Source organism: Stegastes partitus, unplaced genomic scaffold, assembly GCF_000690725.1.
Source record: "Stegastes partitus isolate 25-593 unplaced genomic scaffold, Stegastes_partitus-1.0.2 Scaffold115, whole genome shotgun sequence".
NCBI classification, from domain to species: Eukaryota; Metazoa; Chordata; class Actinopteri; family Pomacentridae; genus Stegastes; species Stegastes partitus.
In genome coordinates, this window is record NW_007577846.1 from 399,674 (window position 1) to 411,156 (window position 11,483).

The 11,483-nt window shown below is 40.9% G+C and overlaps 2 protein-coding genes across 3 annotated transcripts in view; both read left to right on the plus strand.

The window, feature by feature from the left end:
- Positions 1-845: 845 nt before the first annotated feature.
- zmat2 (zinc finger, matrin-type 2) lies at positions 846-5,549 on the plus strand. The gene is made up of 6 exons (XM_008278094.1): positions 846-916; positions 2,851-2,950; positions 3,283-3,406; positions 3,749-3,822; positions 4,269-4,414; positions 4,702-5,549. The coding sequence occupies exons 1-6, from the start codon at positions 899-901 to the stop codon at positions 4,843-4,845; spliced, it is 606 nt and encodes a 201-aa protein (XP_008276316.1). The 5' UTR covers positions 846-898; the 3' UTR covers positions 4,846-5,549.
- Positions 5,550-10,974: 5,425 nt separating this feature from the next.
- Positions 10,975-11,483, plus strand: part of lcp2a (lymphocyte cytosolic protein 2a) — a 20,140-nt gene continuing 19,631 nt past the window's right edge. The window contains exons 1-2 of one of the 2 annotated variants that reach the window (XM_008278096.1): positions 10,975-11,134; positions 11,220-11,425. In XM_008278096.1, coding sequence (XP_008276318.1) covers positions 11,348-11,425 — 78 coding nt within the window. In that variant the 5' untranslated portion in view covers positions 10,975-11,134; positions 11,220-11,347. The remainder of the gene's footprint in view (positions 11,135-11,219; positions 11,426-11,483) is intronic. The other variant, XM_008278095.1, reaches the window with a different exon arrangement.

Consider the following 11,483-nt stretch of genomic DNA (forward strand, 5'->3'; position numbering starts at 1 on the left):
TAGCCTAACATAAAGTCAGCTAGTTAGTTTGCTAGTAGTGGTACAATGAGCTAATTTGGTATAGTGGTATTAACATAAACTCTGCTAGTGAGCTGGGTAGCTAGTGGTACAGCAAGCTAATGTGTCATAAAATTATTACCTCAAACACTAAATTAACTAGTTAACCAGGCTGCTATACCATATCAGCTTGTCAAACACAAGCTGATATGGTATAACTTTATTAGTGCAAACTCAGCTAGTTAGCTAAGTTGCCAGTGGCACAACAGGCTAATATGGCATAATGTTATTAGTGTAACACACACTCAACCAGTTACCCAGGTAGCTACCAGCAAGACAAGCTAATATGGTCTAACATTATTAGCGTAACACAAACTCAACTAGTTAGCGAGGTTGCGAGTAGAACGTCAAGCTAATGTGTTCCTTACTAGACTAACACAAAGTCAGATAGTTAGCCAGGTAGCAAGAGGCACAAAGTGCAATAAGAATATGTTTTAAAGAAATATGAAAAATAACAGCTCCAGCGTACTGAAAATACTTTTTCTTAAGTGAGTTAAGTGCAGATTGTTTGTACTTCAGATCATTTTCTACTGCAACACACTTCAGAGGGAAGTACTGAAGAAAGAAAAAAGTCAAAATATGAGGCAAAACAACAACCACCTAACAACTGAGTTTAATCAAATTACATTTCAGTATATTAGACAAATTATTTTGATCGAGAGGATTTTTTAAAAACAAATGTTGTAAATACAAAAAAAAGTCTGATCCACATTTCACCAGCTGGTGACGGTAAAGTATCAACTTGTTTGCTAACCGCCAGAAGAAGACGAAGAAGAAGAAGAAGAAGTTGAAGAAGAAGAAGAAGAAGAGCGGCGCTGTTTCCGCTAACCAAGTAAACAAGATGGCGTCAGGCAGCGGGGTAAGTTGAGGATCGGACCATGTTATTTGTTGTTAAAAATGCAAACAACGTTAGTGATACGTGACTTCAATTTCTGTCCCGGTGTATCTGTTGAACGGTGCCGCTTACGGCTCCGTCTGAAGCATTTTACGGTGTTTGAAAAGCCGTTTCTGTGACTGAGATCAGGCGCACCAGCTAGCAGCTAATGATAGCTAGCCTGCTAACTGACAACAATGTGAACATACTTGCTTTTAATTCACATGTAGCGGTGTTTTGTTAGTCTTTGGTTGTTTTGTAAAACTCCTATCTGTTGGTTTGTGTCAATCTGCTACAGCGCTGAAACAGGATAATGCTGCGTGTTGGCCTCTTTGTTAGTTGTTAGCCTGAGCTTTGCGAGCATCAGCAATAGTTAGAGATCTGATGATAACTAAACAAAAGCGGTGTATTAATCACACCGACAGAGAGTGGAACTAGTGGGATGTCAAACTTGTGACTTCTGTAAAGCGCCAGTGTACATATATCGATGCTGAAACGATACAACGGCAAAAAAAAAACTTAAACTAAAACTAAAACATAGATAAGTGACAAGTTAATGGACGTGGAAGATCAGACCCTCAAATAGACGTTAAATTGTTTGATTATTTTATCATCACCATCGACTTTGAAGAGCAATGATAGCTGTTTAACTTTTTAACAACTTACCCATGTGGAAAGCATTTCTATATGCAAACACAGCGTTCACACTGGCATGATTAACTTTAGCAGATCTCAGTAACTCCCTAAAGTCAGGTGTTCACGGGTTTGCAGATCAACAACATCAGTTATACTCAGTCAGTGCTGATAAGGCTAAACATAGCAGAAACATGTTCTCACTGCTTATTTCTAGTACTACATAATCCATACAGTACAGACCTCTGCAAAAGAGGTGTACTGAGTAAGTGATGTTGCAAAAATAAGGCAGACTGTCAGATCATTTACATAATAAAAAGAGGACATTAGATTGCTGTATTGCTTTCTTTCTTCTTTTTTTTTTTTCAAACAAAGTGCACGATAAAGCCCTTACATGGTATCGCTTAGATTTGTTTTATCCCCTCTTTTTAAAAAAGTAGGTGTAAAACTCGTGGTCGAAAGTATGTTAATTGGAAAACGTGTTTGCAAAATATGTTTGTATTTGCACATGGTTGCGGTACCTGCTTGAATATTAGGGCGTACATAGCTGTGACTGATCAAAAGTTCAAATTAATGTTTTTATTATTGTGTTAATCTGATTTGGTTGGAGCTCAAAAAGCCTGGAAGGAACAGACTGGTCCTATGATAAAAGGTTCCCTGGATTTGAAGTCAACCACACGATGTTTAAGCAACTTGAATGCATGCAAAAATCAAAGTGTTTGACTCACATTTAGGTTTTTCTTTTAAATTAATTTTTTTTAAAAAAAGGATTTGTACGTTTCATGTCCTCTCATCTGTTATTCCACTACTTTTCTTGATGTTTTAATTTTTGCTGTGGATCAATATTTGTTTTGATTTATTTCGGCAGGTATCAAGTCAACATTTTGGTATCATGGCAATACTGGTTGCTGTAAAATAAATAATAAAATGAGCTAAAATTTAGCAACACACAGTAACTACGCATTTATACATCACAGTGGGCTGTGGTAATTCCTTCCTGTTAAACGTTCATCCAAACTACGTCGTAAATTCAACCAATCAGCTTCATATTTAGAATCAGGATCTTCAATACAGTTGTTTCAGTGTCAGATTAAACCAATATTTAGGTGAAAGCAAGTATCTGATCAGCCTCTATCAGCAAATAATCAGTATTAAAGACTCCGCATGAATCATTCTGAGGTTTGACAGTAGTTACAGATGAACTGTCAGGAAGTTTTGATGTTGAAAAGTTGTTGCTTTTTTCTTATTTGCGTGTTTCACTGAGGCGCCTTCATCTTCTCTTCCAGTCTAGTAAGAACGACTTCCGTCGGAAGTGGGACAAAGATGAGTACGAAAACCTCGCTCAGAAACGACTGGCAGAGGAGAGAGACCGAGAGAGGAGAGATGGTGAGGAGATCAAACACAGATGTGTCATTCATACACGTCAACGCGGTTCACAAAAGTTAATTTATTTTCCGCTGGATTTGGAGATCTAGAGGACAACAAACTGCCAGGAAATAATTTTATTTACTTTCTGCCTTTAACTCTTTACTTCATTTATTGTCATATTTCCTCAGATGTTTGTCTTTTTCAAAATTAAGACAAAATAAACCTAAATGTACCTCCAGTCCTTGTGTAACCAGACACAGTTTGTAGTTTGAGAAATTACTCATTTATTATTTCAAATTCACATTTAATTCCTTCATCGCCATTTATCTGTTTCAAATTGCCTCTCTCAGGGAAAACGGCTCCACCGGTCAAGCGGGATCTCCTGCGTCACCGAGACTACAAGGTGGATCTGGAGTCCAAACTGGGCAAGACCATCGTCATCACCAAGACCACTCCTCAGGCGGAGATGGGCGGGTAGGAAGTTTAATCATGAAACCTGCAAACACCGTCTGCCTTTCCCTGCTTATCTCCTCCTCCTCATACCCCAACAGTGTTTATTTCCTTATTTCTTTATTTAGAAATGATTTTTCTGTGGTTGTATTGTTTGAGATCTGTGGCATCATACTGATGTTTCAGAATATGAAACTTGCCACCAGAGAACAGATGGAACAGAAAACTTGATTGAACCTTACATGGTGCAGGAATCAAGCTGCTGGACTTACTGTCTGCTGTCTGAATGTTTATTCAAACAGAAATTGAAACATGAAGCTTTTATCACTCCTAGTCTTCCTCTGACTTCTTCTGCTTCTCTTGCAGTTATTACTGTAACGTCTGTGACTGCGTGGTGAAAGATTCCATCAACTTCTTGGATCACATCAACGGCAAGAAACGTGAGTTCAGTATAGCACTTCAAAATTTGCGTTCGAACCGCAAAACATCCACCGCAGCTTTGGTGCTTTTGTTTTGACAGAGAAACAAACTCAGATGTTAGAGCGTCAAAACAGGTTTTAATTTTGTGATGCAGTTTAAGCATCGTTTAAACTGGGTTTGGCTAAATCTACAAAGTGGTTGTCATCTCTGTCTTTGTAGTTCTTATGAATATTTACTTGTTTTTCTCTCAAAAATGAGAAGTCTCTTGTTGTAAAAGTCATATTGTGGAGTAGAACCAAGTACAAATTCAGATAAACGAGTCCTCTCAGATTCCTCATGACGTGTAATAAACAGGCTTCCTGTTACTGCTGGAAAAAAGAACTAAATACTGACAACATATACAGTTATTTAAAGCAAAGTTGGACATAAATATATTGTCTTTGCATGTCGCTGTTTGTGCGAGCAGACCAGAGGAATCTGGGCATGTCAATGAGGGTCGAGCGCTCGTCTCTGGATCAGGTCAAGAAGCGTTTCGAGGTGAACAAGAAGAAGCTGGAGGAGAAGCAGAAGGAGTACGACTTCGAGGAGCGCATGAAGGAGCTGCGTGAGGAGGTGAGGAGGGAGGCGACGCCCCCTGCTGGTCGTACTGCCGTCGCTTAACATCGCTAACTTGAACTAAGCATTAAAATGCAGAAGTTTGAGCCTTTAGAAGTATTTGTATCAAAGGTGCTCAGTATGTAAAGTAAAACAAAATGTAGAGAATTCAGCAGAAAAATAAAAGTTATCTTTGACCGGGAAATTAGTTTTTGTCACGCCGACTTGCACAAAGAAAGCTCGGCTGTGTCAAACTTGGTTCGTAGTTCAGCCCTCAGGTGACGGTGTTGTTGTTGTTTCATCAGGAGGAGAAGGCGAAGGCCTACAAGAAGGAGAAGCAGAAGGAGAGAAAGCGGCGGGCGGAGGAGGACGTGGACTTTGAGGAGGACGATGAGATGGCGGCGGTGATGGGTTTCTCCGGCTTCGGCTCTTCCAAGAAGAGCCACTGATGACCTGCGAGGACGGCGACGTCGCACCGGGAAAGGTTCCTGCTCCACCTGCCACCTCCGTCCGGTGGAGCTTCAGACCAGGAGGAGACCGTAAAGGCAGGAGTCCTGCTGCAGCCTGCGGTCATTTCCACAGTCCTGCCGTCTGTCATCGCCCTGGTTCAGACTTTTACTTTATTTACCGCCAGGCTCTCATTTTAGTAGTTTGATCCGTCACTCAGTCAGCTTCCGGTCTCACACACTAAATGACGGTGAAGTAAATATTGTTGTGGGTTAGAAAACCTGTAAACGCAGCAGGTTGGACACGAAGCAGCTGTTTTCCTGAGACCAAAAGACAAAACTGTAGCGGTTTTCTTTAAGATTTGTATCTGAGTGGGACATATTTAAGTTCACACAGAAAAAAAAAAATCAGGAAATATCATGTTTGTTGTTTTGTTTGAAGCCACAGAAACATTCAGAGGCGGCGGTTTGAGCTTTTTCTCCTTCATACCAACATACGGAATATAAATATTAAGTTTCAGAACTGAGTCTGAAACATGAAAAGTGCTTCACATTTTAAACGTAAACTGAATTTCAGCTTGTTGAAATAATTTTTTTCATGTCTTAAAAGCTCAAACAGCCACAGAGGTTTTATCTTTGTCACGTCAGAGCTCGTCTGTATCGGGACACGGCATGTTGGGAAATTTTAATAAACTGTTTTTTTCTAAGTTTTGTTATGCGATTTGTCTTCTGCCGTGTGTGTTGTGTCCGTGAACGCACCACAGAAAACCTGCTGTGTGGTTGTGATGCCTTCGGTTCATTTAAAGAATCATTTTAGTTTGTGTCAACACATTGTTGTGCCTTTTGTGTCTCTGTGGGTCCAGGAAAGTCTCCATGCTTCAGCCCAAATCCAAAATGACCTAAAACTTGCTCAAAATTTCTCTAAACTTGTCCAGAATAACCTTTTTAATTCCTTTTTAAATCTAAAGTGACTTGGAAACCTGTCTAAAATGACTTAAAATTTGTCCACAATGGCACAAAACTTGTCCTAAATGACCAAAGTGTATCCAAAATTACTCAAAACCTGTCCAGTGACTTGAAACTTGTCTAGACTGTTTAAAGACTTGTCCAAGATGGCCCAAAACTTGTCAGAAAAGTGTCATATTTGTCCTAAATGGCAAAAAACTGTCCAAAACTACTGAAAACTTGTCCAAAATTATTTGAAATTTATCTAAAATGGCTTGAAAATTGTTAAAAATGACACACACCCGTCTAGAATGTGTCCTTAATATCTTGAGATCTGTCCATAATGACTCAAAATGACTTGACATTTGTCCACAATGGCACAAAACTTGTCCTAGATGACAAAAACCTGTCCAAATTGACTCATATTGTATCTTAAATGACAAATACTGGACCAACAGAGGGTCCTTAAGGCTTGTGCTCATACTTTTGGTCATGTATGTGTCACATTGAAATCAACAGTAAATGCAGTGTTGTCTTGATTAACTGATTATTCATTTGGTGTGTAAAGGATTCATGCATCAGAGAATCAAGCTAAAAACTGAAACTTGTCTTGTTGGGTGTTTCTGATCCGTTTTATGTTGACACAACTAAAATTTGACTTTGAGACGGACGTTGAGAATCTTGAGGTTTTTCTGGTGCAGCAGCTGGAACCGAGTTTCTTCAACAGGAAGAACAAGAGGAAGTTTGCTTGGTTTCCTCCCAGCTCTTCGCTGATTAATGACCAGAACGAGGTGCAGCAGTTTATTTGCTGCAGGTTTCAAGCCAAATGTGTGCTTAAAACCTCTCAGCTTGAGCTCATCCTGATTGTTTTTTCTCATTTTTTTCCTCGCTGTGGCCTCATTTTTGTCTGCAATACAAAGTCCTGCACCTCCAAAGTGTCTCAGAGCTGTTCAGCATTACTTGAAATTTGTCCAAAATGTCTTAAACTTGTTTAAAATGACTCTAAATTTGGCCAAAATGCCTCAAAACTTGCCCATAGTGACTAGAAGCCCATCCTAAATGATTGAAAATGTGCCTAAAATGACCCAGAATGACTTGGAACCTGTCTAGAACAACCACAGCCACCTGTGGAAAATGATTTGAAATTTGTCCAGAATGACGCGAAACTTGACACGTACAAAAATGTCTCCAAACCCACCCGAAATGACTGGGAACCTGTCCTCAGTGACTTGAAATTTGTCAAAAATGACCATATTTTGCCCGAATGACTTGGAAACTATCTAGAACAACTCAAAAATGACTTGAAACGTGTCCCAAATGTCTAGAAACTTGTCCAAACAGGACATTTTTTACACAAAAAGGTGTCAAACTTGTCCAAAATGTCTTAAACTTGTTTAAAATGACTAAATTTGGCCAAAATGGCTCAAAACCCGCCCATAGTGACTAGAAACCTGTCCTAAACGACTGAAAACATGCCTGAAATGACCCAGGATGATTTGGCACCTGTCTAGAACAACAACCACCTGTGTAAGATGACTTGAAATTTGTCCAGAATGACTCGAAACTTGACATTTCTCCAAAATGTCAACTTGCTTGGTATGACTCGAAAAACTTGTCAAAATGACTTGAAACATGTACATGTCTCAAAACGTGCCTAGAATGTCTCCAAACCCACCTGAAGTGACTAGGAACCTGTCCCAAATGACTAAATTAGTCAAAAGTGACCATATTTTGCCAGAATGACTTGGAACGTGTGTAGAACCTGAAAACCTGTCAACAATGACTTGAAATTTGTGCGGAATGACTCAAAACTTGTCCCAAATGATTTGAAACATGTACAAAATGTCTAGAAACTTGTCCAAACATCCCGTTTTTTTCCCAAAGTGTCCAACTTAAATCTCCTAAATAGCTTAAATTTGTTTAAAATGACTCAAAACCTGCCCAGAATGACTAGAAATCCGTCCTAAATGACTTGACACCTGTCCTATTAACTTGAAACGTGTCCATAATGTGTCAGACCTCTTCAAAACCACTCCAAACCTGCCTTTTAAGGTAATTTTGGACAAGTTTGAAGTCACTGTTTTGTGTTTCTTTTGAGACGTTTTGAACACATTTTGAGTATTGTGGGCGAATTTTGACTTGTTTGTAACGGGTTTCAAGTCATTTTAGACAAATGTGAGTGATCTTAAATATGTTTTGAGACATCTTGAGACAATTTTTAGGCACTTCGGTCATGTTTGGGTTGGTTTGGAAAGATTTTAAATCATTTTGGAAGAGTTCTGGTCAGTTTGGAAAGGTTTTGAGTCATTGTAGACAGCTTGCAAGTAATTTCGGACAGATTTTACGTCATTTTGGACAAGTTGGGGCTGTTTTGGACAGATTTTGAGTCACGTTGACAAAGTTTTGGGTCGTCTATGACAATTATGAGTAGTTTAGAAAAGGTTAGGGTAGTTTTGGGCAGATTTGAAGTCATTTAGAAAAGGTTTTGAGTCATTTTGGGCAAGTGTCAGTCAAGTTTTTAAAGTTTTGGACAAGTGTGTGTCGTCTTGGATATGTTGGAGTAACTTAAAACAAGTTTAGAGTCATTTTGAGCATATGTTTTATACAAATGCATAAAGACTGTACTTAAGAACAGGGCTGGAGTGAATGTAATGAGTTGAATTTCACCAGTGGAGACGGTAGTGTGGTTATTTTAGGTGCTTTGTCTTTTCTGATTTGCACTTCCACGCTATAGCAGAGCTGTTACCGTCAGCTGCGACCGCTGCTTCTGCATGTGGACATTTATTTTAGTTCGTTCCATCCCAGAATGCACCTCTGCCACCAGACTGCATGTCTCTGAGTCATCTGGAGGTTGGGCCTGTGAGCCGGTTCTGCCTCGTCCTCCGAGCCGATCGATGAATCCGGTTTGACAAGCGGCGGGTCATGTGACTTCAACCCGTCTGACGGAGCAGGAAGCAGATGAGGGTTTTTCCTGCCGAAGCAAGTGGCAAACCCACGAACCTGTTCAGGAAATTCACTCCTTTGTTCCTCCGTCTCTGCAGATGTCCACCTCAGACTAATTCTGTAAACTGAATAATATCACATCTGCATAGCGAATACTCTTATTTTTAATCCTTCAACTCTAATTTTATTTAAAACAGGCACAACAGACAACAGTCAGTTTTTGGCAGGCGATCATTTTTTGCGCAACAAATCTTAAAAATTCTGGCCTTAACTGTCTATCAGTAAGAAGAAACTCAGATCTGGACTTCAGGGCCAGCAAATGTTATTTTACAACAGTCTGACATACAGACATGTTTGTGGACCCCCTGATGGAGGTGTTTCTGCTCAGCTGACACCTGAAATTAAAATCTAACTTTTGGTTTCCTTGAATTAAACACACTAGTTTAGCATTTTAAGTCTGAGTTAAGGTTTTCTGAAAATACAGTCGCTTGTGCAAACTGCCCTCGTCTGAATTAGCGTTTTCTTGAATTAAACAAGTAGCACAAAGCACCTTAGGGTAAAAAATTCCTCAAGTGAGAGTTAAGATTCCTTAAAATAACATCCTTAGGTGAAATTGTCCTTGCAGTCTGCTTTAAGGTTTCCTGAAAACAGAATTGTTTGCACAAAACACCTTAAGTTAAGATTTCCCTTAATGTCAGACTTAAAGATTCCCTAAAATACAATCACGTGCACATAACAGTCTTTTCCTCCATCATTTCAAGCTGTTTCAACTGGTAAAAAGAGCTGGATTGGTTATAATCCAGAGCACACAGCAGGTAAACTATTGCAGAGACACGAGGATAGTTGAAAAAGAGATTTAAAAAAAGCAGCTGTGGACATTTATAAACTGGTCGATGCAGACGTGCAGACAGCAATCTGTTTTTGGTGCCTTGAGGTGTGAATGATTTAGAAGAAGAAGCCTTTATTTGTCACAAACACATTACAACACTGTGGAATTTGCTTTCACAAATCCCAGTTGGTAGCACTGTTGCCTCGCAGCAAGAAGGTCGCCGGTTCGCGTCCCGGTGGGGGCACCGGAATCTTTCTGCGTGGAGTCTCCATGTTCTCCCCATGCAGCGTGGGTTCTCTCCGGGTTCTCCGGCTTCCTCCCACAGTCCAGAAACATGTTGAGGTTAATTGGTGATTCTAAATTGTCCGTAGGTGTGAATGTGAGTGTGCTTGGTTGTCTGTCTCTAAGTGTAGCCCTGTGATAGACTGGTTACCTGTCCAGGGTGTCCCCTGCCTTCGCCCTAAGTCGGCTGGGATAGACTCCAGCCCCCCCGCGACCCTAATGAGGATTAAGCGGTGTATAGATAATGGATGGATGTCCCAGTTGGGGTCAGAGCACAGGGACACGGTGCCTCTGGAGCAGGCAGCGTTGCACAGAACACCTTAGGGTAAGATTTTCCTTAAAGTCACAGTAAGGTGCTGTCGAAATAAAATTATTTGCCAAAACCCCTGAAGTCTTAAAATAAAAAGTTGTAGTTAAGGTGTCTGTAAAATTGAATCTCTTGTACAAAACATCATAAGTTAAAACTTTCTTTGAAATCACAGCTAAGGCATCGCCAAAATAAAATTGCTTGCACAAAACACCTTAACTCGTCTTCTTAAGGATTCCCTAAAATATAGTCTTTGGCACTGAACACTGGACATTATGATTTTCCTTAAAGTCTGACTTAAGGTGTCTGTAAAACATAATCTCTTACATAAAACACCTTAAGTTAAAATGTTCCTTAAAGTCTTAGTTAAGGTGCCCTCAAAATAAAATGTCTTCAATCTTCTCCTTAAGGATGAACAACGGCAGCTTGGCAGCACTGGAGTTTCAACCTCCAACCTTCTGATGAGAGCGTCGACCACTGATCCACCGCCGCAACTTTTTTGGGTTTAACTGCATCAAGTGAGGTATAAAAGGCCTCGGAAGTGGACTTCAGTGCCAAGCAAATGTTATTTTCCACTAGTTTGACATTAGAATCCAGCCGGTGAAGCCCCTGACGGAGGCGTTTCCGCCGAGCTGACCTGAGTTCAGCTCTAAAGGCTGCAGCGGCGTTGAACCGAGCACTGTTGCTGATCCACAGTCTGCAGCTTCCTGCCATCGTCTTGCTTCTCGTCAGCGTTGCAGTGAGTGGGTGCAGCTGCAGCCGCTGTTCCGCTCTGTGGTCAGACGGGGGGGAGGAGGATGATGCTGCCTTCATCATTCCCCGAGTCTGCACTGTCACTTCCTTTGAGAGGCAAAGAAATAGAGAGACACTGAGCGAGTGGAAGAAAGAAGGAAGCCATTTTGGGTCCTGGGTGACATATCGGCCTGGACGTCGCTCTCTTCCGTCTGGGTTCTTCTTGTCTTGGAGGAGCACTGAGTTGAGGAGCGGTGAGTCGGTTTGAGGAAGCAAAAACTGAAGACGGTCGGCAGTTACTTTGTTTTTTGTGCATGAGTTTGGTTTTACATTTCACAGGAAGGAGAGGTGAAGCAACAAGGCCCGTCGGAGAGAGTCGGGCGGCGACAAGCCACTGAGGGTTAAAAACCGCCTCCAGCTGGTCGTCGGTCTTTCAGATGTTGGTCGGCTCTCGGTAGTGAAGCAAGATGAGTTCAGACCAAGTGCCGACCAGGTTGGAGGTGATGGGGTGGAACTCCCAGCAGCTGGCCGGCTACCTGAGGATGGTGAGGCCTCGTCTGCTTTCTCTGCTCACGGCTGTTTTTTATTTTCAAAAGTTCACTG